The 26,801-nt window shown below is 41.4% G+C and overlaps 2 protein-coding genes across 3 annotated transcripts in view; one reads left to right on the top strand and one right to left on the bottom strand.

The window, feature by feature from the left end:
• Window positions 1–1,783, bottom strand: part of LOC133405411 (tyrosine-protein kinase receptor UFO) — a 36,209-nt gene extending 34,426 nt beyond the window's left edge. The window contains exon 1 of the mRNA XM_061682315.1: window positions 1,387–1,783. Coding sequence (XP_061538299.1) covers window positions 1,387–1,639 — 253 coding nt within the window. The 5' untranslated portion in view covers window positions 1,640–1,783. The remainder of the gene's footprint in view (window positions 1–1,386) is intronic.
• si:ch1073-83n3.2 (uncharacterized) lies at window positions 1,707–25,474 on the top strand. 2 transcript variants are annotated; one of them, XM_061682312.1, is made up of 6 exons: window positions 1,707–1,966; window positions 9,399–9,486; window positions 20,596–20,925; window positions 21,473–21,508; window positions 21,584–21,773; window positions 22,176–25,474. In XM_061682312.1, exons 1-6 carry the CDS (start codon window positions 1,934–1,936, stop codon window positions 22,486–22,488), a joined length of 990 nt encoding a protein of 329 aa, XP_061538296.1. In that variant the 5' UTR covers window positions 1,707–1,933; the 3' UTR covers window positions 22,489–25,474. The 2 variants fall into 2 exon arrangements, with proteins under 2 accessions (XP_061538296.1, XP_061538297.1); XM_061682313.1 differs by having other exon boundaries at window positions 1,708–1,966; window positions 20,596–20,854; window positions 21,475–21,508.
• Window positions 25,475–26,801: the final 1,327 nt, after the last annotated feature.

Consider the following 26,801-nt stretch of genomic DNA (forward strand, 5'->3'; position numbering starts at 1 on the left):
GAAGTTAAAAACTGCACTTTATTCACTTCAACAAAGTGTTAAAGATTAAATGCAAATGCATCGTACTTCAACGTTAAATACAACTGAGCTGCGCTTGGGCAGTAATTCTTTTGGCATACCACGAGAAGGCGCCAGCGTGCCAGTAGCAACACCTTTCATGTTCAAGGTTTAAACAGGCTTTATGCAATATACAAGCATCGTCCTAATATGTTTGATTGTATTTCATGTTTTAAATGTTGTGCACTTGTATTTCAATCAGTGAGTCTTTTATGCGACACTAAAGTGGCCCACGTACCAAGTTGGCAAAATGGGTTCAAACACAAATATGAAGTTGAACAATTAGGTCTTAAAACGATGTAAAAATGTGCAAGGACTTTAGTTAAACAAATAAAGAAATACAAAATCAACACGGACTTCTAGATTTTTTTTAGCATTACATTTGTTTTTCAAAATATTCCGATTACCTTTTTAATGTGTTGTTCTAATTTTTCACCGTCAAGGCAAAAATTATCTTCTGATGTTGATTTATTCCTATTTACTTCCATATTTTTAATTGTTATTGATATTGAATTGTTATGTATATTGTATATTCATTGTATTGTATTTACATGTATTTTATCTTTTTTTTATTAATGATATCGATTATTCAATATTTCCTGCATGTGTAATTATTCTGATTGGGACGCTGCAGAGCAAAAATTAATAAAGTGCAACAACAAATGAAATGACTTAGATAAAAATGGAAACGATACAAACGAAAAAGAAAAAAAATCAATATACTAAGTGACGTAACTGGACAAAGGCACCTGAAACACAATTAAATGAAAAGGTCGGGAAAAAACATCAAGAGTTCTGTAGGTATTTCATTTGACATGCACACCCTAGTTTTAAAAATAATAGTTTCATTTTTATTCATAGACTGTATTTTTTACATAGTTTCATTTTTATTCAAAGACTGTATTTTTACATTTAACTTCTAAATTTACTGTTCTCAATGATAAATGTCAGGGCTAAAAATAGTTCCCACGTATGATTATTGTTCTTATTAGTAGTAGTAGTAGTAAAGAATTAATTGCATGCAGTTGTACCCACTATATAATGTAATTTCTTATATTGTATTTCTATTTCAAGACATTTCTTCTGCAATCTTTCCCGCTTGGGACGCTGAGTTGTCGGTTTAGGATGTGGAGCTCACGGTCACCATCCAGATGTTTACCTGCGTGGCCTCATCACACTCTTCCACAACTTTCTCCTCCGCCGTCAACACTTTTGGGGTCCAAAACCAAAGCTAATTGACTTCACGAGCTCGTTTTCTCTTTACGAGCGTTCACGCACCTCCCCAAAAAAGAAAAAGAAAAGAAAAAGAAAAGGAACCCGTTTGCTTACCTCGCAGGCAGGTCACCTTCGCCGGGCCACAGGCGACCCCCAACAGGACCACCGGGAGCGAGAGGAACCAACAGGAGCCGAACGGGCCTCCCCACAAAGCGGACTTCTTCTTTTTCAACAGAGTCATCGCGCTTTGTCGTCCCTTCATCTCATCATCATCATCATCATCATGGTCGTCGTCGTCACCGTGTCGCAGGCTTTCAAAGCGGAGAGAACACCAAGCAAGTCCTGCACTTTGCTCCCCCCCCCCCATCCCCCTCCCCCCACCGCCCGCCCGCCCGCCCCCCCACTAACAAGACACTGAACAGTTCGAAAAAATCAACTCCAAGTCCAACTTTTGCGAGCGCCTGGTTGTAGTGCGCGCTTGCCTCACAGTTGCGGCGCACATTCCTCCACTCCCTCCTTTCGCCTCCTCCTCCTCCTCCTCCTCCTCCTTCGAACAGGACTCAAATTCCACAAGTCAGCTTCTCTCCACCCTCCTCCTCTTTTTCTTCAGAGGATCCCCGAGCCCCCGCAGGCTGCTGATTGTCCGCTCACGCAATCGGCGATGCTGTGCAATCACCTCAAAATGGCAGTGATGGTCTGTATTTTGTATTTGTTCAAATCTGACCTTAAAGACTGAAGAACTCTCTTTTAGCCTTTCACGTCAAGCTAGAATTTGAACGCAATTTGAATTTTAAGTTCCTATCATGATGATTGAATATGACTTGTTTCTCTTAAGCTTACAACTTTATTCCCATCATGAGTTTTTTTCCCCATGTGTAAATAAGTGTAAAGTTGTATTTCTGTGATAATTTGATACATTTTGTATTAAAATAATGTAGTTATATATGTGCCATTTATAATTAAATGGTTAATGTCTATCAAGCCCTCCTGGAGCCGATCACGGCGGAGGGGTTTGCGTGTCCCAATGATCCTAGGAGCTAAGTAGTCTGGCGCTTTATGTCCGTGGCCGGGACAGCCATTAGAACCAGGTCCTCGGTGAGGGACGTAGCGAGGGTTGTCCTCGGGGCTCGCTTCGACACGCAGCTTGAGCGCCAGTACCAGTCTTCTTGAGAGGGGTTGGACTCTTTTCCACTCTCGAGTTCCCCGAGCAGGTGTGGGCCAACTGATCGCCCCACTGTGGACGAGAGGGTAGTTCAAGTGGGGGGACAGGTCCTGACTGTTGTTTGTGCCTGTGCACCAAATAGCAGTTCAGAGTGGGGGGGGGTTTGAAAAGTTTTGAACCTTTTAATCACCATGTACTCCAATATAATCTAATGTATTATGTAACTATATCACACTGTACAATTTCTAACCTATTACTGTTATTATTTGTATTGGCTTTTATTTATTTTTTTGTTTGACGCCGCAGTCTGCTGCCAGGTCAGCATTGCAACTGAGAATCTGTTCTCAATTGCCTTACCTGTATTTTGGCAAATCCTTTTCTGACAGAATAAGTGAGGAAGCAATCTTGTCTTTGTGGGGTTTTATTACCCAAAAAAAAATAAAGAAAATTCTTTGCAATGAGAGGAAAAGGTACAAGTCTTACGAGTTGTCACCCCTTACCGAAGCCCAGACAGGAAACCCCTTCGCTATATCGAAGTGAGAGAGACAGAGAAAGAAAGCAAACAATTACCTATGTCCAGCTGCACTAGTAGTCTAGTATTAGTATTATGCGCAGTATGACCGGGAGAGAGCTAGTAGTGACAACAATAAAGCCTGTGAAGGCTGTATTGGATACCTGGATAAATAATGATTAAATGACTGATTAAGTAAATAATCAAATAAATCAATAAAGCGGATGAATTCTTCATCAGGTATCCACATAGCACTTATTTTGTTTTTGGAATGCTCTGACTGCCTTGAGCATGTCACTTGGAAGGGTTCCTCTCCCTTGGTGCTGCGAGTTGAGAGCGTTGAGGTGACAGGTAATGTCAGTGAGGAGGCCCCGGCCGCCTCCATGAGCCAGTGCGGGTCTTTCAACTTTGAAATGTGTTTCGTGCTTGCTGTCCATGAAAAGTGAGGATTTCAGGGATGAGGCTCAGCAATCGCTCCAGCACCGTTCCAACACGGGTGATTTTTTTTTTTTTTCTTTTTGGAAATCATTCAAATTTGGTAGGGTTTTTAACAACACTCTTGTCTGTGGTGTGTCAAATTTACAAGATGTTATTTTCACTGTTAAATGTGGAGTTTGTAGCTTTTAGCCTGACTTCTCGAATCATCCGAGACTGCTCTTTTCAGCACCGGCTACATTCTCCCACCGTCCCAGAAAGGTCCCGTTTTTTTTCCTATTGTTGGTTACACCTGCATTAATTGTTCCAAACACATTATTTTTTTCTGTAACCCATGAAGTTGTATCGAAGTTGAGTATAAAAGCTGGAATTGTGCCATACCGCAGGCTACCTAGGTTACCTCTCCACCAGCCCGAACTACTTAACGTACACAAGGAAATCGTATTCTAAAAGTAATATTTAACGACATCGCATCACCAGCACATTTAGGCGACGCTCGCATGAACAGTCAATGTCGCATCTTCAGCTCGAACTTGCTATCAGTATCTGGTCAGATTTAGGCTGCATGTCAGCGGATATCATGATTACTTTGGCGACATCATCATCATCAATTGGGTAAGACTAACCTGTCTCAAGATCAGAGCAAAGCTTATTTACATATCGAATATTATTAAGAAATCCAGTTTTCTCATCTGCCAGCCATTTTGGACCAACTGGAATAGCTCGAAAAAGGACATCCTGGGCATTTCAAGCCAAAATGATCTTGAAAACATGATAAAAGGACAACAAAGATTATTTTAAAATAATAATAATAATACTGTAGGTGTGGCATGGTACCTTCAAAAAAAAAAAAAATTGCAAACTCCCCTTTTAGGTGATCTTGCACTTGACCTCGCGCAGGCCATGTAACGTTCATCAATAACTGTTTGTTGTGTCTTTACCGTGTGGGTCTCTGCCCCCCTTCTCGTTCCCACGCTGGGGGCCTGCAGGTTGGGCCCTTTAAAAGAGTCCCATTGTATTCAGGCTGCGCTTTTCAATGAGAGCTCCAGCGCTGTTCCTAGATAGGAGTAGAGGAGGAGGAGGAGGAGGAGGCGAGGGGGGGGGGGGGGGTCCTGGACAAGAAAATGGGGTGTTTTTGAGACTTCCATTGCTTTTGGGGGTTGTGTGTGTGTTTTGTGTCTGTGTGCATGTGAGTGTGGGCATTCCTGATTGAAAGATTTACAGGGATTTGGTGACAAGGCTAAAGTGGATTAAGAGGTTTGAAAGCACATTGTTGCAACAGGCAGGTTGTCAGGCCTGGACAAAAAAATAAACTGTTACTTCCACACGGGAAAACGTCCGGCACACAATGAAATCTAACTTTTATTTGCACCAAAACACCCCGCAGGTACCCTCCCAACACAAATGAACCTGCCCACACGTCAAAGTGTTGTCTTTTATCACGTGACCAGAGGGCTTTGAGGATTCAGAGACTCGTGCGCCCCCTGACGGTGACTATATATATATATATATATATATATATATATATATAGCAACAAACATATACATTTCGTCATGTTTTGCATAAAGAAAAAAAAAAGCTTTTCTTACAGGAACCATCCAAGGGCCCTAACCCTAACCCATTCATTCAAAACTTAAGAAAAATAAACAAAACATAACCAAATGTAATGAGTTATATTACTTTGAGAAAGTAATTTTATAGTTACCCTAACAACTTGTAATCAAACAGTGGTGGGCGGTCAGTTTGGGACTTCAGTGAGCTAATCAACCTCTTAGCAACACCATCACGTCACAAAAATTATGTACAAAAAGGCTCCAAATGTATAACGGTGTGTGGCATTAAAAGAATGTGTGTGTGTGTGTGTGAGAGAGAGAGAGAGATTCCCCATTTGTGGATGAATGTCATCATTACGAAAGTAAAGAAATCTACACATTGTTGACAAGTGAGAAAGCACTAAGTAGGACACTGAACATTAGTTTGTAACACTTGAGACGGGTCTCCATTTTGAAGGTCTTGGTCTTTGTCTTGGACTTGACCTCCAAAATTCTTGGTACTCTATATTTGTAGACTGGGCAATGTGCACTGGAGCGCAAATGGTGACACTTTGGTGACCGAGGCCTCTATTTTCAGTGATGCATCTTCATGTGCGCCCGAGCGCAAGACACGCTGCGAGTTGGCAGACCCTGCTTGGCGGAGTGACATTCTGGTGACCATCTGAACATGGTCTCAGTTAGCTGTGGTCTCAGGCAAATCTTGATCTCAGATTCAGAACACTACTGAACATTATGTAATCTTAATAAAAGAAGAGGAATAAAGGAGGCATCTATTTGCTGAGTTTAAAAAAAAAAATTTTTTTTACGAGGCCCAAAGATGCAGCCAGCATGGAAACATCTGTTTGGTTTTACTGTCGTACATGTGTTCAGTTCAACTAGAAAGAACTGTGATGAGTAATGGCTACCGGCTTTAAAAAAAAAAAAAAAAAAAAAAAAAAAAAAAAAAGGGTGCTCCTGTTTTTCATTACTCACACATAAAAACAGATCATATTTTACTTCTAAAAAGTGACATGAGGGGGGGAAAAACATTTCAGATTTGGTAGCAAGAGTCCCGTGGTATATGTCGCATCAGATTTTTGAATTTCAAGTGTTTTTTTAAAAATATTAGTTTCTCACAGCGATGGGCCTTAAATGGGGATTTACTTGATGTAATCCACCTCTTAATCCCGCCACTATCATGTTGTAATTATTAAAAAAAAAAAAAACAATACTATATAATAATGCATTCCAAGACAATGCAACTGTGCCACGTACATGTGGAGCAGTTCACAATCAATACATGACAAAATTGAATAAAATACAACATACTCACCGGAGATGCTAAGTGGTAAATTGTCATAACATTTGCAGGTCGCTAAAGACGTGTTTTGCTAGTCAAACTTGGCTTGCGCCGACCAACCAATCAGAGGACAGAAAAACATGCTGACATTATTGTGGGCCACCGAGCTGGCCTTGTGATGGTACATTTGAAATCTGATTGGTTAAAGAAACAGTCCCATTGCTAATGTAGTTGAAGTGACACTGGCCAGCACTACTGATTCGGAAGGCCCTGGGAAGATTAGATTGACGTGGCAGCATAGAGGATGAAATTTTATTCGACAAAAAAAAAAAAAAAAAAAAAAATATATATATATATATATATATATATATGAATATGCAAAACAAAGAACTTCATCAACAAAAGGTCCATGCGAAGGTACAACAACAGTTAAACGAAACACACAAAAGGTGGATAGTCGGAGGGCGATGGAAGCTACATGCCAGAAAGACTATATGGGAAAACACTAACAAAAAAATAGTTGCTACAAAATGTGTCACAATAGCGGTAACAGAAAAACTCAGCTGTAAAGGAGATACACAAACGGTTACGTAGCACGAAGAAGGAAACAAAGAAAATAAAATGTATAACCCCTGCAATGAACGTGATGAGTCTTTGTATCCATGCACAGCTTTCCTTGTTTGTTGAGCTGTTTTTCCATTTTTTCTCCACTGGGCTTCCCTCTCTCTGCTAGTTCACCACTCTTGCAGGCTCAGCATTCGTGAGTTTTAGTTTGCACTCTGACCTGCTGCACCTACGCCTCCCCTTTCACAGCCACACATCCCCCATATGCCACGCTATGACTGCCTTCACAATTACAACATTGAGGTTGACTTTGCTTCCTTCATTGTGTGCATTCATGAGCCTTGCACACCTTCTCTTCCCTTTGAACATCAATGCCGTGTGACCGAATCGCTGCCAGTTAAAGTACCTCATTAGTCTTAATTGCTACATATTCCCTAACGGAGTACGCCATGGATCCCAAATACACCTTTTCAAAAACAGAATTCTCCTACTATTGCTTTTCTTCCCATCCCTCGTCACTTGGAGACTCCTTGCCTGCTTTAATACTCCTCCTCAAATATTCACCTTTATTTACTCCATACAGACCTCCTCTGGTATTCCCCAGTTTCTTCCACTCGCCTCCTCAATCCACACGGCTCACGCACACACACCACCTCCTTCATGGTCTCCCCATCTCTACACATTACCATCAAGTTCCCGTCCCTTTCGCACGAATATTTGTTCCTTGAGTTTTCGCAAATTGCGGTAAGTTTGACTGTAGTCGTAGCTAAAAGGCATTTATCAACACCAAACTGAAGTATAACTTTAAACTCCCTCTCCCAAACATATTTTCCTTGTCCTACCTCAGCATTTCTATTCATGATCTTTTGGTTTTTAGTGCCAACTACCTCAAATGGATCCTCTCTTTTCCCTTCCATTCCTTAACTCTCAATAGATACCCAACTTCCATACTGTCACCCTCGCTGCTGTCATTCCTTTCACAATTTCCACACTCTGTTCCATTAATAGCACAGCTGTGCCGACCTGCCAATTCCACTGCAGGTTCTTTCACATTCCTCAGACGTCCAGAGAAAACCCTCATTTTCTACAAAGCACATACATGGAGTCTTCTTCTGAGACACTATCTAACCACCAAACATTTCCCCATTGAGTCCGCCACTTTTCCATCCAGCAGGTGTCTGGTGACGAGCTCCCATGTATGCAGCGCTTAAGAACCTAACTAAACATGATGCCAAGCAGGTGTGTGCTGGAGGCTCCACCCTTCCACCGGGGCCAGGGACTGGAAAAACACAGAGAAAGTCAGTAACTGAACACAGGATCATGGCAAGAATGGGCTGTTGGGAATAAAGTATTACAATTTCATGGAACAGTTATTAGAATTTAGGTTTTAATTTTTTAAATTTTGTACCCATTAGGGGTCAAGATATTTAAATATGTTATGATCATGATTATTATTATGATTTTCATGATTATGTATATGTTTCTTTAATTACATTTTTATCCATCCATCCACTTTCTGCACCGCTTATCCTTGCTACGGTCGCGGGTGTGCTGCATCCTATCCCGGCAATCTTCGGACAACACCCTGAATTGGTCGCCAGCCAATCGCATAGTTAATTTAATTATAATTAATTCAACAATGCTTTACTGGAATATGTAACACATTTAATTTAAAAAATGAATTTAAAAAAATCATTGTCATTAATATTATCATTCATAATCAATTTTGTAATGATTCAATTATCAATTATTTAAAATACAACACATTAAATTGTTCATTTTACTAAACTTTTTTATTGTGTTATGATCTTTTGAAAACTCATCCCTCGCTGGTGCCATTTTATTATTATGTTGTTAAAACCTGTCCCACTGCGACAGAACCGGCCTATCAGAGACTGTTGTGGCGTAAGGCGTGGCCGAATAGTGTGTCAATCATTTTCTCATCCTCGTGCTGATAGTTGCCTTTGGTTAGCAACAAAAGTTTAAAAGAAGAGATTGGGCGGCTCACAAGACAAATCAAGGGTTTGAAAATCCACCGCTAACGTCACCATTCTCACCGGGTCATCAGGTAAATTGATCACTTCACTTATCTTTCTATACAACAGCAAACTGATAACATTTCACATTTGGCAATTTGCCAACATGAATAAGTCATGCTACCAACGTAGCAGCCCTAGCTAACGTCCGGCTTGTTTACAGTGCATATTAAGTACATTGCATTTTCCGGAAGTGAAACTACATTCAATTCGTGCTCACAGTTTGAAAACAAATTTTAAGAGTGAGCCAGGTTTAGTAACAGAGCGGGCTGTATTTGGCCCCCGGACCATACTTTAATCACCCCCTATCGCACCTCTACTTTGAAAGCTCAGAGGGGGGGCCGCTCTCGGGCCTTATCCATCCCGTCCACAGCGCTGCTGGCGACTGGCCTCCAGCTGTGGCCCGCATGATAATCCCTCTGTTTTAATCTGCCGGGGTGGCGGGACGATTGTGGATGTAGTCCCGCTGGCTGGCAGCATCAGGAGTTAAAAGAAGGGCCTAAATCGTGGGGATTACGTTCTCTTCCTCTTGCTCTCTCGCTCACCCTCTGTCTCTCTCGTTCTCTCTTTTATCCTATTTTCTAGCATCCCATGTTCTGGCCCTCATTTGTCTACTTTGGAGCAGCCATGACCACAGTTGGCGGCGTTCACCGAGGCTACCTCAGGAAATATGGTAGGCTGCTCGTTAAACATTCACCCCACAATCTTGGACAGTCTCATAGGCTGTAATTTAATATTTTAATGTCACATTTGAGCATGTTTAGAGCTTGTATCGGTCATTTCTGTGTTGATTTCAATTTGCATTGTTTGTTTTAGTTGGCATTTGAAACAGCTAAGAGTGAAAAGTGATCTCTGGCGTCCTCACCAGAATCATTCAGTCATGATGAAAATCTAGCACAGTAATGAAACTCTGTTCATTTTAATGCTAACATTTGCCAAAAATGTCCACCCTGTCAGCAAGCTGACATATTTTGCTGTTTGCATGTACATTGTCTGCTTCATGTTGATTTATAGAAAGTGTGGAAGCAAGCATTTTTAACAGTATAACAAATACAAAATACTTAATACAATGACTGTAAAGGGGTGAAATCGGGAAAGTCTCAAAGGCATTTTATGGTGATTTTGAGGCCTAATCAACAATTTCACAACATAAATAAAAGCAATCAATGGCTTTGACCCACTTACTGTAAGTCAGTCAACACATACTGAGAGCTCCTCTTTAAAATAACAAAGGAACTTTAAGGTGTGTGACTCTGTTGTGATGTTAAAGTGGGTAAAGAGTAAGCTTGAAAAAAAAAAGAAGGCTGCAATAAGGTGAACATTGGAGTCCTCAGAGGTGCCTATTCAGCTTTTTGAGGGTGCGTGCGGGGAGAGGGGATGTGCCAAGTTGACACTGACAGGAGGGCATGGCTTAAAAAGTTTGAGAAAGGCTGGGCGTATATGTGCACATCATGTTTTTTGATCATGAGTGTGAAGGTGTCACTGATGGTGTAGTGGTGCACTCGCCTGACTTTGGTGCGGGCAGCGTGGGTTCAGTTCCCACTCAGTGACGGTGTGAATGTGAGTGCGAATGGTTGTCTATAAGTCTATGTCCATGTCTATATGTTCCCTCCGACTGACTGGCGACCAGTTCAGGGTGTAGTCCGCCTTTCGCCCGAAGTCAGCTGGGATAGGCTCCAGCGCCCCGCGACCCTAACCAGGATAAGCGGTGTTGAAAATGGATGGATGGATGGATGGATGGAGTGTGAAGGTTAGGGGTGTGCGCCAACTTTGTCGTGGTGTTGAAGGAGGCTAAAAAGTTGAATAAGAAAGGCTGCATAAGAAATGGACCATGGGTGTCCGGAAAAGTGCATATGATTTTTTTATCGGGTGTGAGCCGGGGAGATCAGGTGCGCCAAGTCTGTCGGGATGATGAAAATGGTGTGTGGCTTAAAACATTTGAGACCTTCTGCTATATGTTGACCATGGGTGGCCGGAAAGATACCTTTTGATTTTGAGGATGGGCGCTCCAACACTGTTGGGATGTTAAAGGGGGCATGTGGATATACAGTGGGTACGGAAAGTTTTCAGACCCCCTTAAATTTTTCACTCTTTTTTTTTATTGCAGCCATTTGCTAAAATCATTCAACTTCATTTTTTTCCTCATTAATGTACACACAGCACCCCATCTTGACAGAAAAAAAACAGAATTGTTCTGTTTTTTTTCAGAAATATCACACAGCCATAAGTATTCAGACCCTTTGCTGTCACACACCTGTCTATATAAGACCTTACAGCTCACAGTGCATGTCAGATAGAGCAAATGAGAATCATGAGGTCAAAGGAACTGCCTGAAGAGTTCAGAGACAGAATTGTGGCAAGGCACAGATGGCCAAGGTTACAAAAATATTACTGCTTCATTTAAGGTTCCTAAGACCACAGTGGCCTCCATAATCCTTAAATGGAAGACGTTTGGGATGACCAGATCTTCCTAGAGCTGGCCGTCCGGCCAAATTGAGCAATCGGGGGAGAGCGGTAAAGAAGAACCCAAAGATCACTGTGGCTGAGCTCCAGAGATGCAGTCGGGAGATGGGAGAAAGTTCTAGAAAGTCAACCATCACTGCAGCCCTCCACCAGTCGGGGCTTTATGGCAGAGTGGCCCGACGGAAGCCTCTCCTCAGTGCAAGACACATGAAAGCCTGCATGGAGTTTGGTGAAAAACACCTGAAGCACTCCAAGATGGTGAGAAATAAGATTCTCTGGTCTGATGAGACCAAGATAGAACTTTTTGGCCTTAGTTATAAGCGGCATGTGTGGAGAAAACCAGGCACTGCTCATCACCTGTCCAATACAGTCCCAACAGTGAAGCATGGTAGTGGCAGCATGTTTTTCAAGCTGCAGTGACAGGATGACTGGTTGCAATTGAAGGAAAGATGAATGTGGCCAAGTACAGGGATATCCTGGATGAAAACCTTGTCCAGAGTGCTCAGGACCTCAGACTGGGCCAAAGGTTCACCTTCCAACAAGACAATGACCCGACGCACACAGCTAAAATCACGAAGGAGTGGCTTCAGAACAACTTCGTGACTGTTCTTGAATGGCCCAGCCAGTGCTCTGACTTAAACCCAATTGAGCATCTCTGGAAAAACCTGCAAATGGCTGCCCACCATTCACCATCCAACCTGACAGAACTGGAGAGGATCTGGAAGGAAGAATGGCAGAGGATCCCCAAATCCAGGTGTGAAAAACTTGTTGCATCATTCCCAAAAAGACGCATGGCTGTATTAGCTCATAAGGGTGCGTCTACTAAATACTGAGCAAAGGGTCTGAATACTTATGGTTGTGTGATATTTCAGTTTTCTTCTTTAATAAATCTGTAAAAATGTCAACAGTTAAATTTTTTTCTGTCAATATGCGGTGTTGTGTGTAGATTAATGAGGGAAAAAAAATACTTAAATGGTTTTAGCAAATGGCTGCAATATAACAAAGAGTAAAAAAATTAATGGGCTCTGAATACTTTCCATACCCAATGTAGCTGAAACATCGCATCAGTTGTTTTGTTCAGGATTTCAACGGAGCAGCACCGCCACTGGCCTAAGGACCTAAGTTTGTCGGTGATTAGTTAGAATTATTCCATCAATCTGAAAAGGTTACAAAGCCATTTCTAAAGCTATAAGACTCCATCAAACTACAGTGAGAGATGTAATCCACAGATGAAGAAAACATGGAACAGCGGTGAGCCTTCCCAGGAGTGAGTGGCCTCCATAAATTACCCCGAGAGCACACCGACAACTCACCCAGGATTCAAGAGTTCCAAGGCGAAAACCATTGCTGACCAAAAAGAACATAAAGCCTCGTCTTACTTTTAGAACATAAAGCCTTGTCTTACTTTTACAAAAAAAAAACAAAAAAAACATCTGAATGATTCCCAAGACTTTTGGGAGAACATTTTATGGACTGATGAAATGAAAGTTGAACTTTTTGGAAGATATCTCAGTACAATTGGCGTAAATGTAACATTGCTAACATTTTTAGGGGTCTGAAGCACCCATAAAATAGGCCTAACATCAACAACTGGATGAAAACATGAATTCTGCTCTTTAGCAGAAAATCATCCTTTAAAAATTGCATTTTATGTTTACTTGGGTTCTCTTTCTCTGAAATTTACATTTGTTTTGTGATCTTAAACATTGAAGTGGGGGAAATTATGGAAGACAATAAGAATTTGGGATGGGGAAATACTTTTTCATGGTTCTTTAGCTTAGTGTGTGTTAGTTACTGCAGAGTCGAGTTTTACGACCTTGGGGAAGTGCAAAGTCCCCACTGGAGGCCCTTCATGGGTCATTTCTGAGTCATATACTCATTTGTTCCAGTGAGATAAATGGTGGAGAATAGCTGGCTTTAAAAAATATATAATATGAAGAATAACCCCAGTAAAATTACAAGCTTTGTAAACAGGATTCAGGCCTGCAGTAATAAGTAAAAGAAATCCAAGTAAACCACCCAACAACTCATCCTGTTCCCACATCCCACCCTGATTTCCTGACAAACCAGTTATAGGGTTTTATTTTATGTTTTTTTTTTGTTGTGAAGATCAAGTTTAATAGATTTCCAGTGGAGTTTGTAATTATTGCTGGGTTAGCATTTACAGTATATCAAAGGAAATTTAGAGGGAAGATCCTTTAGTGTTTTTCCACAAAAGCACAGTATTGTCAAAACAAGGTAGATTAAAATTTCCCATTATATTGTTTAATGTTAATTATCTTAGTGGTCTTTAAAGTTCCTAATGGTCATAGTGCTTTAAGTGAGAACACAAAGTCACATTGAAGCATCCTTTTCTTATTAGGCTCCACACCTGTGGAACATCTGTCCTGAAGATCTGAAAGCAGATGCTCGTGTGAACATTTCCAAAGGCAAACTTAAAATGTAGATATTTTTTAGACTCGCTTTTGATTAAATATTCATAGTAGCCGATTGTCTGTTACATTGCATCACTTTTTATATTTTTTGAGACCATATGTACCCATATTATTGTACAGTACATAATTATTGTTTTGTTGTTGTTTTTTTTTGTGTGTATGTGTGTGGGTGGAAGAACACCCAGTACAGTACAAAGTTACTGTAAATAAATGTAAAAAAAAAAAGCTTGAAAATGTTGAAAAGTTTCACATTTCATCCAAACTTACCATGCTGGTGTGCTTGGTCATGATGACATTGTTGATGTACAGTACTCATGATAGGCGAGTCACTTTCATGAGCTGCGAGGAATTAATGTGCTTCCTAGTTCCAAATCTGTTGGCAAAGGCCAACGGCTTGATGAAACAATTTTACTGTACCAAAAATAGCACGTTCCAGACTCCAGAGACTTGTTTTTTGTATTCCTCAGAGTTAACACTGCCGCTATGCCGCTCTCACTCTGCGCTGTGCTCTATGGCACAATAGACAATAGCTAAAACCGTCATGACATGGCCGCCGTGTCAATGCCCCGCATTCAACATGGCTGCCACGTAGGCACGGGAGGCACGTCTTTTGAAATTGGATCTATTCATATTGTATATCTGTGACCCGGAAATAGGTCAATTCCTGTTTCTGCCTGCATTGCGCCACAGCGCCAGTAAACAACAGCATCCAATTTTGGAACTAACAGGCTTTGTCAATGGCATTTTAAGTGACAAATGGAAACTATTTTTGGACACATTGTTCAGTCCCAACGGTCTGTTTTATCCGATATCTGTTATATCTGGGTCCATTATATCGAGGTTCCACTGTATATGTATGTTAATTTGTTTGATATGTTTCCTTTATACATCATTTAAAATTGTCAACTAAAAAAATCTGCAATACCTAAAAATAAATAATCACATTATTACCATTATATCATAATATGGACATTCTCACAAATGTCAATAACTGTATATTCTGTAAGTGTTTGTTTTTGATAACTGCGTGCTTCTGTTTTACCTGAACGCTGTAAATTATGAGATGCCTAACTGATAATCGTAGTTGCTGTGACAGTAACAATAGTTCTTTTCCATTTTAGTCTGTCTGAGATATTTTCTTTTTTGTGTGTATTTAAAATGTTTGGTTATGTGTTTTGTGATGGTTGTTGTTGGTTTTATTTATTGGCTGACGTTCGGCCATAAAGTTAGTTTGGCAAAACATGTTCCTTCTATTAAAATGTGTCTAGAGTAGATAAAAGATGAAATATAGAAATGTAAGCACCCCGTCGCATGGTAGGAAACATTTATTATTGTACAATTTTAAAATACCAGTCACCTTTAGAAGCTGCATAAACAAACACATTAAAAAAAACAATTTATAATAGAAACACTTATTTGACAGAAGATGGTATCATGGAAATGTAAACAATTGCGCGTCTGCCTACGACACAGCAGCAGGAGGTAAGCGGTGATGATGTGTCGTCCCACTTCCTAGGTCCATATACCCGTTCATCTTGGCCCTCCAAACAAAGGGCTGGAGGGAGGGGGTAAGAGGAAGGGGAAGGACTAAGTGGTAGAATTGGGATTGGCCGCAAGTTTAAATTTAAAATATGAAACACACTTTTAAAATTGAGGCCTAACTCCTGTTTCTTACGGTCAATCTTTGGAAAATGTGAAAAAAAAGAGAGTGAATTTTAGTGTACTATGTATGCCTCACAGTTCATTGGTAGCTGTATGTTCAAGTTAAGTCAGATACATGGACTACAAATTTACTGTAAGCAACACATAAGCAGGATATTCTTCAGAATCAGAATCAGAATCATCTTTGTTTGCCAAGTATGTCCAAAACACACAAGGAATTTGTCTCCGGTAGTTGGAGCCGCTCTAGTACAACAGACAGTCAATTTACAGAACACTTTGGGGACATAAAGACATTGACAAAAAAACAATTGTGCACAAAGATGCAGAGTCCTCTAGCACTTAGAGCAGTTCGAATGACTAATATTGCGATAGTCCGGTGCAATGACCATTGTGCAAAGGGCGCCGAGACTTCAAGGAGTGTATGCGGTTTAAAGTGACGAGTAGTGCGATCATCTGGGACAATGTTGGTTGTGCAAATGTTACTGCCAATTTGTCATGTGCCATTTGTGCATTGTTGGACAGTTGGCAGCTAAGAACAAAATGTCCTCGAGTATGGTCACTCCCTTGAGTGTGTTTTTATTTTTTGGGTGGATTTAACTGAATTTTGACATGATCCTGCCTCGGGACACTTTTGTTCCGCCCTCACTAATCTCATCATCCTGTCAGGAGGAAAACATTACAACTTTACAGCTTTTAGACACATAACAACAAGCTACCTTCACATTCAAAAGATGTATAGGGTGTCCATAAAGTCTCTTTTCAAGTTAACATTTATGATAAAATCAAATTAATAGACATCTGTGGAAATTATTATACAATGAGGAGTAGAGTTTGAATTTTTTTGTGTGCGTGTAATTAAGACACTTCTACGCATCAACGGTGGCAAGGACTTCAGTTATCTTTTGCTTCAGATGGTCGATGTCCCGTACCTTGGTTGGATACACGATATCTTTGACAGCATCCCATAAAAAGAAGTCCAGGGGAGTGATATGTGGAGAACGAGGTGACCAGGGAATTGGGGCATCCATTCCAATCCACCGAAATACACTAATGCAATATGATTAAAATAGCTGACAACCACCGCGTATACAAAACAAATATGATTATTAACATAGACCATTGAAAAGTTTGCCGTCACTAATCCCCGCCGCACACCGAGCGACGTGGCCGGCTGAGGTGGGTCATCGTGAAAAAAAAATTACAGCTGGCGGTTCTTCGCCGAACCTAATGATTGGGCACTGCACATCTGCCAATGCGCCACAACAACCAAAAACTGCTACCCTCTATCAGGTTTTAAAGCTCCACATACAGTATAGTGTACTGTCCTCTTTTATATTGAACCACAAAAACATGGTGCGATTGCACTCATGCATTTCAGCAACAGAGACTCTCCCTGCTTTGCTTTCTAGCCACAGGTACATACTGTATGAAATAATAAATATTGCTGAGTATTATTGTAAAACATGATTTATTGGTATGGCTTGGTGTTGTTGCGATATCCAATTTGAAATTGCAGCAAAACAAGTGGCCGACAGCTGGCCGGCCACTCATGAAACTGGTTGATGAACCTCACTCACTCCGCAACATTTCATTGGGTTCTTAAGGCTGTGTTGCTTGGTGTGGCTTAGAAATGTCCTTATTTTTCCAAAGAAAATCACTACCCGTTGTATAAATATACAGTATATAGCTATACAGCGGTACCTTGACTGACGAATGCCCCGACTTTTTTTGTTTTGTTTTTCCGGTTATGAGTAGTTGCTTGGTCGATTTTCTTTTGCTTTGTTTCACGAGCTAGAATGGAACGTTTGAGAGAGCTTAACATGCAACGCCACTCGAGTGAAGTGAAAACAAAATAAGGAGAGCCAGAGTCATCACTGTACTTTATGCCCTTTATTAAATGGGAGAGGCAGCCAAAGACACAAATGCACAATAAAGACACTCACTAGGAGCATGAAGCAGACGCTCACTCGGTCACTCCCCCTTACACATCAACAAAGACTACTGTGTGTTCGTATGTGACTTTGGGCCTAATTACACGCAAATATTTTTTTTAATATTTATGTTTATTGATTTACTTTCACTTCTATTATGCATTTTTTTAATAATTATATTTTACAATATTGATATTTTCCTTTATTAGTTGTCTATTAATTAAGATTTTTGGGAGCAGGGCTGGAACATATTGGCATTTCAACTCATTTCAATGGAGAAAATGGATCCGCTATTCGAGTAAACTGAGTTATGAGATTGGTCAGGGAATAAACAAGTCAAGGTACCACTGTGTATTACTGTTTGAACATTTGGAGTCACCTAAAAATGTCCTTTTTGAAAAATGAAAATCATTGTTTTGTTTCAATGAAGATAACGTTGAACAAATCAGAAATATAGTTTAGACCAGGTGTGTCAAACTCATTGTAGTTCAGGGGTCACATAAAGCCTAATTTCACATCAAAGGGACCGGACCATGAAAATCACGAAAACCAGACTTCATATCACAATATGTTTGTTCTTTTGTTTTAATGCTCAAGAAAACAAGTACAAACGTGTAAATTAGGAACATCTTTAGATTCAATGACATTTTTTAAATTATTATTTCACAAAACAACCCCAGATTCCTTGACAAAAAATTCTGTATTATAACTGATCACAGTGGTTATATTTTAAGACACAAAACTTTAAGTCACGGGTATTTGGAACTGAAAAATATAGTATTGCACTTTGAAATTAAATCAACTTTTGAAGACCGAGGTATTATTAGGACTCAATTTTAATCATCCTCAAAATTATTCTTAGTACCCATTACCCCAATGCCTTGTTTTTTTCCCCACTTTAAAATTCATCCTGCGGTCCAGATTTGTACCCCCGAGTGGGGCGGGTTGAAAAAAAACAAAAAAACATAAACTGCTTTTCTTTAAAAAAAAAAAAAAAAAAAGGAATTTTGAAGGGACCCCTAACTTTTCAATGTTCGTGTATCTCATCAACTGCTTTTGTAATACATTTTTATTTTAATTGTCAACATACTTTTTGAATATCCTGTCTAATGCTACTACAGCATTATATGGAGTCAAATATTAATTGGAAAAACTCATTTGTAATACAATATGATATGATACTATACAGGCGCCGCCTCACAGTTCTGAGGACCGGGGTTCAATCCCCGGCCTCGCCTGTGTGGCGTTTGCATGTTCTCCCCGTGCCTGCGTGGGTTTTCTCCGGGCATTCCGGTTTCCTCCCACATCCCAAAAACATGCGTTAATTGGAGACTCTAAATTGCCCGAAGGTGTGACTGTGAGTGCGAATGGTTGTTTGTTTGTATGTGCACTGCGATTGGCTGGCAACCAGTTCAGGGTGTACCCCGCCTCCTGCACGATGATAGCTGGGATAGGCTCCAGTACACCCGCGACCTGCGTGAGGATAAGCGGCTCAGAAAATGGATGGATGGATGGATGATAATATACATTTAAGAGCACCGAATGAATTGAATAGGGAGGTGTAGCCTAATACTTTCGTCCACATGCTGTTAAATCAGACCTCCCTCTTCTGTCTCGCTCTTTGTCAAATCCTGTTGACGTTTAATCCTCCATGTAGAGAAGTAGAGCAGATCTTCATCATCACGGTTATTACAGGATGGACGGCTGTCTGGAAAGCTCGCTGTCTGACGCCATCACGTGTGTCCTGTCCTCGAAACGGACAGTGTTACGCATGTTAGATTTATTTGTCGAGGAATATGCATGTACACACGCAGTTAGATCAGTGGTTCTCAAACTAGCGTACACAGAACGACGGAGGGCCATAAACTGTAGTTTGGTGGTCCACAAAACAATTTGCCAAAAATTATGACGGATAATTTGAAGTCTCTGGCAAGTGAAACTACTGTAAATTTGTCTTAAAAATGTGACACACCAAGTTCTTAACATCCATCCATCCATTTTCTGAGCCGCTTCTCCTCACTAGGGTCGCGGGCGTGCTGGAGCCTATCCCAGCCGTCATCGGGCAGGAGGCGGGGTACACCCTGAACTGGTTGCCAGCCAATCGCAGGGCACATACAAACAAACAACCATTCGCACTCACAGTCACACCTACGCGCAATTTAGAGTCTCCAATTTATGCATGTTTTTTGGGATGTGGGAAGAAACCGGAGTGCCCGGAGAAAACCCACGCAGGCACGGCACGGGGAGAACATGCAAACTCCACACAGTCGGGGCCGGGGATTGAACCCGGGTCCTCAGAGCTGTGAGGCTGACGCTCTAACCAGTCGTCCACCGTGCCGTTGTTGTTAACATCTCTGCCAAATTTGAATAATTAAAAACGTTGCCAAGTATATAAAATGAGAACTCAAAATCGTGAAAAATCAAGCCATTCTTTCAGCTGACACCCTGGTCACACCTATTTTGTCTGACTTTTTATCCCCCTGTCACTTCCGCCTTCTCTCGTTGACATGCGCACACTCATGGCTGACAATGAGGCGCTCTGACGCGGCTATTAAAGTGAACTGTCTAAAGGGAAGATTTTCAGGGTATAGCCATAGCTAGATAGTTAAGTGCACATTGCAATTCAACGAGAATAAAGATCTATATTTTTAAATTCATCCATTCATTTTCCGTACCGCTTATCCTCTAGGGTCTCGAGTCGCGGGCGTGCTGGAGCCTATCCCAGCTGACTTTGGGCGAGAGGCAGGGTACACCCTGAACTGGGCGCCAGCCAATTGCAGGGCACAGAGAAAGAAACAACAATTCACACTCACATTCACACCTACGGGCAATTTAGAGTCTTCAATTAACCTACCGTGCACGTTTTTGCGATGTGGGAGGAAACCGGAGCACCTCGAGAAAACCCACGCAGGCACGGGGAGAGCATGCAAACTCCACACAGGCGCGGCCGGGGATTGAACCCTGGTCCTCAGAACTGTGAGGCAGATGTGCTAACCAGTCGTTCACCGTGCCAGCTTTGAAAATATCAAATATATCAAACTATGAAAATGTCACCACCCCAAAATACAACTCAAAACAATATAACAATTAAAAACTAAACAACTGACATGGTATAGTTGTTATATTTTATCAGCGTTATGATCCCGACGTCCTCGTCCTAAGAAAAAACAAATACGACATAAGAGGCCCCAAAAATTAGGAGAACCCCCAGTGTCACAGTCAAGTACCTGTAGACATTCCTGGACCAAAAAAAACCAATGTGAAGGTGGTCACAGTCTGTTCCTGGTGCAGGGGGCTTCATGTTCAAGCAGTGGAAGGACAAGTACGTGGTCCTCAGCATGGAAGGAAGCCTCCTGGTGTGCCGAGACGGCGAGTCCCCGCCCGACCAGGTGGTGGACCTGCAGAGCCACTGCGAGGTGATCGTGGAGGGCCGCGAGATCCTGGACTTGCCCAGGCTGCCTGCGGGGGGCCGCAGGGACTGCTGCTTCGCCCTCGTCCTGCAGCAGAGCAAGTTCCTGCTAATGCTCGCCGACAACCCGGACGACTGCACGTGGGTCTCGCCGCAACAGCCGTCTGTCCATTTTCTATTGCTGGGCCTGTCGCCACTCAATCGCAGAGATGAGGAAAGCCGAGATCAACTTCGCACTAAACACTAGCAGAGATTGATCGAACTAAAGTGTTGCATATTGATATTTATCTGTTTCCTAATTATTGTGAGAAGTCATTAATTAACATGACCAGTGTCTTCACAGAACTGTTTTTTTAATTCATTCATTAATAATGAATAATTAAATATAATAACAACATACAGTATCGCTAAAGGTAATTTGACCAAATTTGTTATTTCAGAAGTGTGGATCAAACTGGTATCCCTTTGCATTAATCAGTACCCAAGGAGTAGCTCTCAGTTTGAAGGTTGGTGACCCCTGGTTTAAATCAATGAATACTTCCACACTGATCTGTATTGCATATAAAACACACATTGGAATGAGGAAAAACACGCCATCTACTGGATGCCCCCCACCCCCCCTGCATGTGTTGACACAATCTGCTTTGTCCCACTTTGTGACCCGCAAAGGTTTATCGACACAAGGCGGCTCCCAACAACAGAATGCAGCCAAGCACAAATCTTGTTCAAATCGAATGACTTGTCACTTTTTCCTTCCACAGTCTGTGGCTGAAGCTGATAAGGAAAGTGAGAGAGGTGAGTGTTTCTTTTATTTTCAGACTTTGCCACGTTCAACCTTTACGAACCGTGTTTCTCTGTGTCATTTTCTAGGCTGTCATGTCACCCGTGAGCTTGCAGAGGCAGCGCAGCGTCACCCGCTGCATCACCGACAGGGACCCGCTGCCCGACTTCGCCGGCAACAAGGACCCCGGGTCGCCCCGGGCCAGCGAGGATACCCCGCCGCCGTCGGCCCACGTCGCAGAGAGGGGCGGATCACTGAGAGAGAGAAGTCAGAGTCAAGGTCAGATTTTGGACGTTTCCGGGTTTCGTACTTTGATGAAGTTTTCCGAGAGAATTAGCTTACAAAAAATTGCATCTGCAATCGAAGCGAAATTCGCAAAGCATGTAGTCATAAAGTCATAAAGACTCACAAAAAAGTCTCAGGAACCCATGTCCGAAAACTAACACTTAGTGGGCTATTTTGCTGCAAAGTGGCCACTTTGGGGCAATTCTGGACACTTACAGGTTTCATACGTGAAAGAAATTCTCCAAGATGATTCATATGATCAGTACCAAATTGAAAAGGGATAAATAGACAGATGGATGACATAATATTGCCCCCAAGTTTTTGGGGGGTAAATAAATGTGGGAGGATCTTGATGAGAAATGATCTTAAAAATGACTTTTCTCCCTTTTCCATTAGTTGGTGGACCACGGCGACCCCAGCGCAGTGTCTCCGTGGCCCCCCCTCACCGGGTGTCGGATTGTCTTCGCCACGGCAACAGCAGCGACGCCCGAGCGGTGCGGGCCGTGTGCCTGTTGATGGGGAGCGCGGCAGCCTCCTCGGCCATGGGCTACCTCAGCTCCTGCTCCCCGTCCTCGCCGTTGGTCGGCAGAGCGACCGAAATGGTCCACGCCGGCTCGGGGGGCTTCTCGGAAATGCCGGCCGGGGGGTCGTTTCACGGCTGTGGCCAGGACGTCGACTCCGACGCGCACTTCAACAGCTTCGACTTTGAGGGCGACTCTGACTTTGACGCTTTTGACTGCGGAGGGTTTGCCTTTTAAAAGACTGGTTGTGTTGGCAGCCCATTCAAGCAGGGGTTCTCCAAATGTTCGGGTCCAGGGGAGAAATATAATCTTAAAGCCAAACAGGTGTACCCATAAAAGCCACAGGAATGACAAAATTGACGATTTTGGTGGAATAAGGTCGTCATTTTGCAACAACAAAAGTTGTAATGTTATGAGAATAAAGTCAGATTTTTTTTCAAGGAAAACGTTTTGCTTTTTTTTCCCGACTCTTTTGGTAAAACATTACAATTTATTTTCTCTAACAAACTATTTATTGGAAAATTACGATTTTCTTTCCTCCAAATTTCACTTTTTTTAAAAAGAAAAAATCAGTGGCATTTATGGGCACACATGGCAGTTTTGTTTCTACCATAAAGTTTTGATTACGTGCAATCTTCAGACTAAATTCTTATTTTTCAAAGAAAAAAGGTAAATGATATTACAACCATAAATTAAAAGTCTGATTTTTCTCTGAAAAAGTGTGCAATATTATGATATGAAAGTGGCATTAAAAAAAAAAAAATCATGAGACTACAAGAAAAAAAAATTCTGGTAATTAAAGAGATTATTTTAAAAGTGTTTTGAAAAAATGCTGGAATGTTACAAAATTAAAATTTTTGATTTTTTTTTAAAGAAAAGACTATATATATATTTTTGAAAAAATAAATTGTAATGGGTGGCACGGTGGCCGACTGGTTAGAGCGTCAGCCTCACAGTTCTGAGGACCCGGGTTCAATCCCCGGCCCCGCCTGTGTGGAGTTTGCATGTTCTCCCCGTGCCTGCGTGGGTTTTCTCCGGGCACTCCGGTTTCCTCCCACATCCCAAAAACATACATTAATTGGCGACTCTAAATTGCCCGTAGGCGTGACTGTGAGTGCGAATGGTTGTTTGTTTCTATGTGCCCTGCGATTGGCTGGCAACCAGTTCAGGGTGTACCCCGCCTCCTGCCCGATGACAGCTGGGATAGGCTCCAGCACGCCCGCGACCCTCGTGAGGAGAAGCGGCTCCGAAAATGGATGGATCGATAAATTGTAATGTTATGACAATAAACAGAATTTTTTTTCAAAAAACAAACAGTTTAAATCTTTACAAGAAGTATTTTGTTGGGATTATGAGAGGAAAAACTAAAAAAAAAAACAACATTGAAATATAGCTTTACTCTTGTAATATTACACCTTTTTACGATAGAAAATATGCCTTTATTCTTCAAAATCTTTTTTCGTGTGCGTGGTCTACAATGAAATCTAAAGACTATGAAGGCATTCTGGGCTGAAATGTGTCCGTTAATATTTCAACATGGATGAGCCTTTGTCACATTCTGGGGCTGCTTTGTTAAATCTGACACAGGCCGTCGGACTGTGTTCTTAAAACACAGTTTTTTTTATTTTTTTTTTTTTAAATAATAATTTATCCAGTGATGTCAGATTTACACATGCATTATCCATCGCAATCATATCATAGATTTTTATTGGCTGAAAGCTACGGTAGAAAGGAGTGTCTGGTTGATTTATGTTTGTACATAAACCGCAAAGCTCATGGACCCCCGAGGGTTTGGGGATCCCAGTTTGTGAACACCTGCTTTAAAATGTCTTCTTAATACTTGTGAATTGTAAATGAATGATGGTGTTCTTCCTGGTTCTCCATGCCAATGCTCCTCAGGTAAATCATTCATGATCCACCGCTCATTTTCTATAGCGTCTGTTGGGCTGCAGCGTATCCCAGCTGACTTTTGGCAAGGGAAGCGGGGTATATTCCAGACTGGTCGCCAGACAATCGCAGGACACGTAGAGACAAACATGCATTCACACTCACATTCACACCTAAGGACAATTTCGAGTCTTCAATGACCAGAGGTGGGTAGAGATCTATTCAAGTCAAGAGTAACTTGTGAGTAACTTCTGATTTTTATTTTTTTATTTAGAGCATGAACATCAAATAAAATAAAAAATATATATATATTGTAGTCGATACACACCTGCCACCATGTCCATATCCATTTTTAACTGCCCAATTAGCAACAACACATACATTGGGCCCTACAGAAACATTATTTCCTTTATTCACTTAAATGACTTCATGAAGAAGCTGTTTGTTGACCAGATTTAGGGATTGTGTGTGCGTGTGCGACACCATAGGGATAGTGCTGATTTTGCCGTATCCACTGGCAAAACAACAGTAGAAACATCTGCAACGTACCGCAAGCTGTTTTCTCAAGTTAGAAGTGGGCTGAAATATCCCAAGTTTGAGCAGTCACAATTCAAGAGCTGCATGACAAAGCTTTTTGTTTTTTTAAGTCTGTAAAATAAACACAGCTGTTGTTTTCCCCCCAAAATGAGTCATTTTGATTGGCTCGCGAAGGCGACGTGCGCGGTCATGTGACTGACTTGTGTCTTCTGATTGGTGAATTGGAGTTAAATGACATTGGTGATCCTGTTTGATTGGCGCAACGGTCTGCCTATGTGGAAGTCGAAGATGGAGTCTAAAAATAGACGCGCCCACGCAAGAATGAATAAATAAAAATAGCGAACGGCGTGTCGGTCATTGCAACGGAGTAAAAGTATCGACCTTCTTCACATAAATACTCAAGTAAAAGTTGAAAGTACGGTGCACTTAAACGACTCTGATAAGTGCAGTTGATGGAAAATGTTACTTGAGTAAATGTAACGTGTTACTACCCACCTCTGGCAAGGACCCTAACATGCATGGATTTGGAACGTGGGAGGAAGCCGCAGAAAACCCGAGTCGAGATTTGAACCCAGGACCTATTGACTGTGATGTGCTCATCGCTATCTACCATGCATGATTCCTGATATTATTGATTTATTCTTTCCAAGCAGTCCACTCTCCTTTCGGTCTCCCCACTGTAAACATGCCCTTTAGTGGTGTTTTCATTGCACATTTTATATTAAATGCCGTCCAATAAAAGTGTGTCGTTTTGTGACGAGCAAACAAGACAACTTCAATTACTCGTGATGCATGGAGCTCGGTGCACGTCATTCAGTCCAACTGCAGTCTCACCAACAGTTTACATCCAGCACTGCCGCTTCTTGTTTTTTACTGCATTATGTAACTGAGTCACATGCTGGATCTCATCATACAGACTTGATTGAGTGAAATGATGATGCCGGAAAAAAGAGCAGCCTCTTGCTAACGCCATCAAAAACAAGAGGGTTTTAAGCCTCTTTCTGCCTTTACACACAGAGATGATCTTTTTTTTCTCAAAAATTATTTAAATGTTTAAACCCAAGTAAAAAAAAAAAAAAGACTATTCCGGTGCAGCATGATGTTATTACCCGCTTTTTCCAAAAAATATTACTTTTCTCACCCAAAATATGGCTTTTTTTCTTTAAAGGAAATAAAGTACACTGTATAATCTCCGAAAATTTGCAACTTCTTTTTTTTTCTTGGCCTAAAAAAACAAAAGGTTTGAAGCATCTTTGTTCTTTAACAGGCAAATTACTTTTTTCTCATAAAAATCTGACTTTTTGTTCCCCTGAAAACCAAAATAGACATACCCTTATTCTGTTATAGCTGTTAAAAAAAAGACAACTTTAATCTCATATAAATACGCATTACAAAATAAGACTTTATCCCTGTTTGACTGGAAGGTTGCTGTATTTTTGTTCTTCAAATATTACGTTACGACCAAGTACTGAGGTTTCACACTTTTCTAGTTTGTTTATAAAGGACAGGTTGGTTTTTTTTGTTTGTTTTTTTAAAGATCTCAAATTTTAGGGGTGCTGTGATTCATTTTACCCACTTATGGATGGTTAACAGTGGGCTGAACTAATCTTAAAAAAAGAAAAGAATTTAAAACGCAGTAAGAGTTTTGCTGCCTACTATTAGCCTTCTCTCCCTCTCCTGTCTTGCTCTTCTGCCGGTCTCACTTTTTCTTTGGGCCTTTGGGGAACTTGACACCGGGACCTTAGCTTCTTAAAGCTCGTCCAAGTGACTTGTGCGATGCATTGTGGAAGAAAGCATTTTGCATTTTTGCAAGGTGGGTGTATGCAGGGCGGCACGGTGACCGACTGGTTAGCGTATCTGCCTCACAGTTCTGAGGAGCGGGGTTCAATTCCAGACCTCGCCTGTGTGGAGTTTGTATGTTCTCCCTGTGCTTCAGTCCGGGGTCTCCGTTGTCATACTTTGCGCTTCATAATGCGCTGCACATTTTCAATGGGAGACATGTCTGGACTGCAGGCAAAACAAATAAATACAACTTTAATATGATATAATTACACAAAATACTTTTGTCCTCACATAT

This window comes from Phycodurus eques, chromosome 7 (assembly GCF_024500275.1).
Source record: "Phycodurus eques isolate BA_2022a chromosome 7, UOR_Pequ_1.1, whole genome shotgun sequence".
In the NCBI taxonomy this organism is placed as follows: Eukaryota; Metazoa; Chordata; class Actinopteri; order Syngnathiformes; family Syngnathidae; genus Phycodurus; species Phycodurus eques.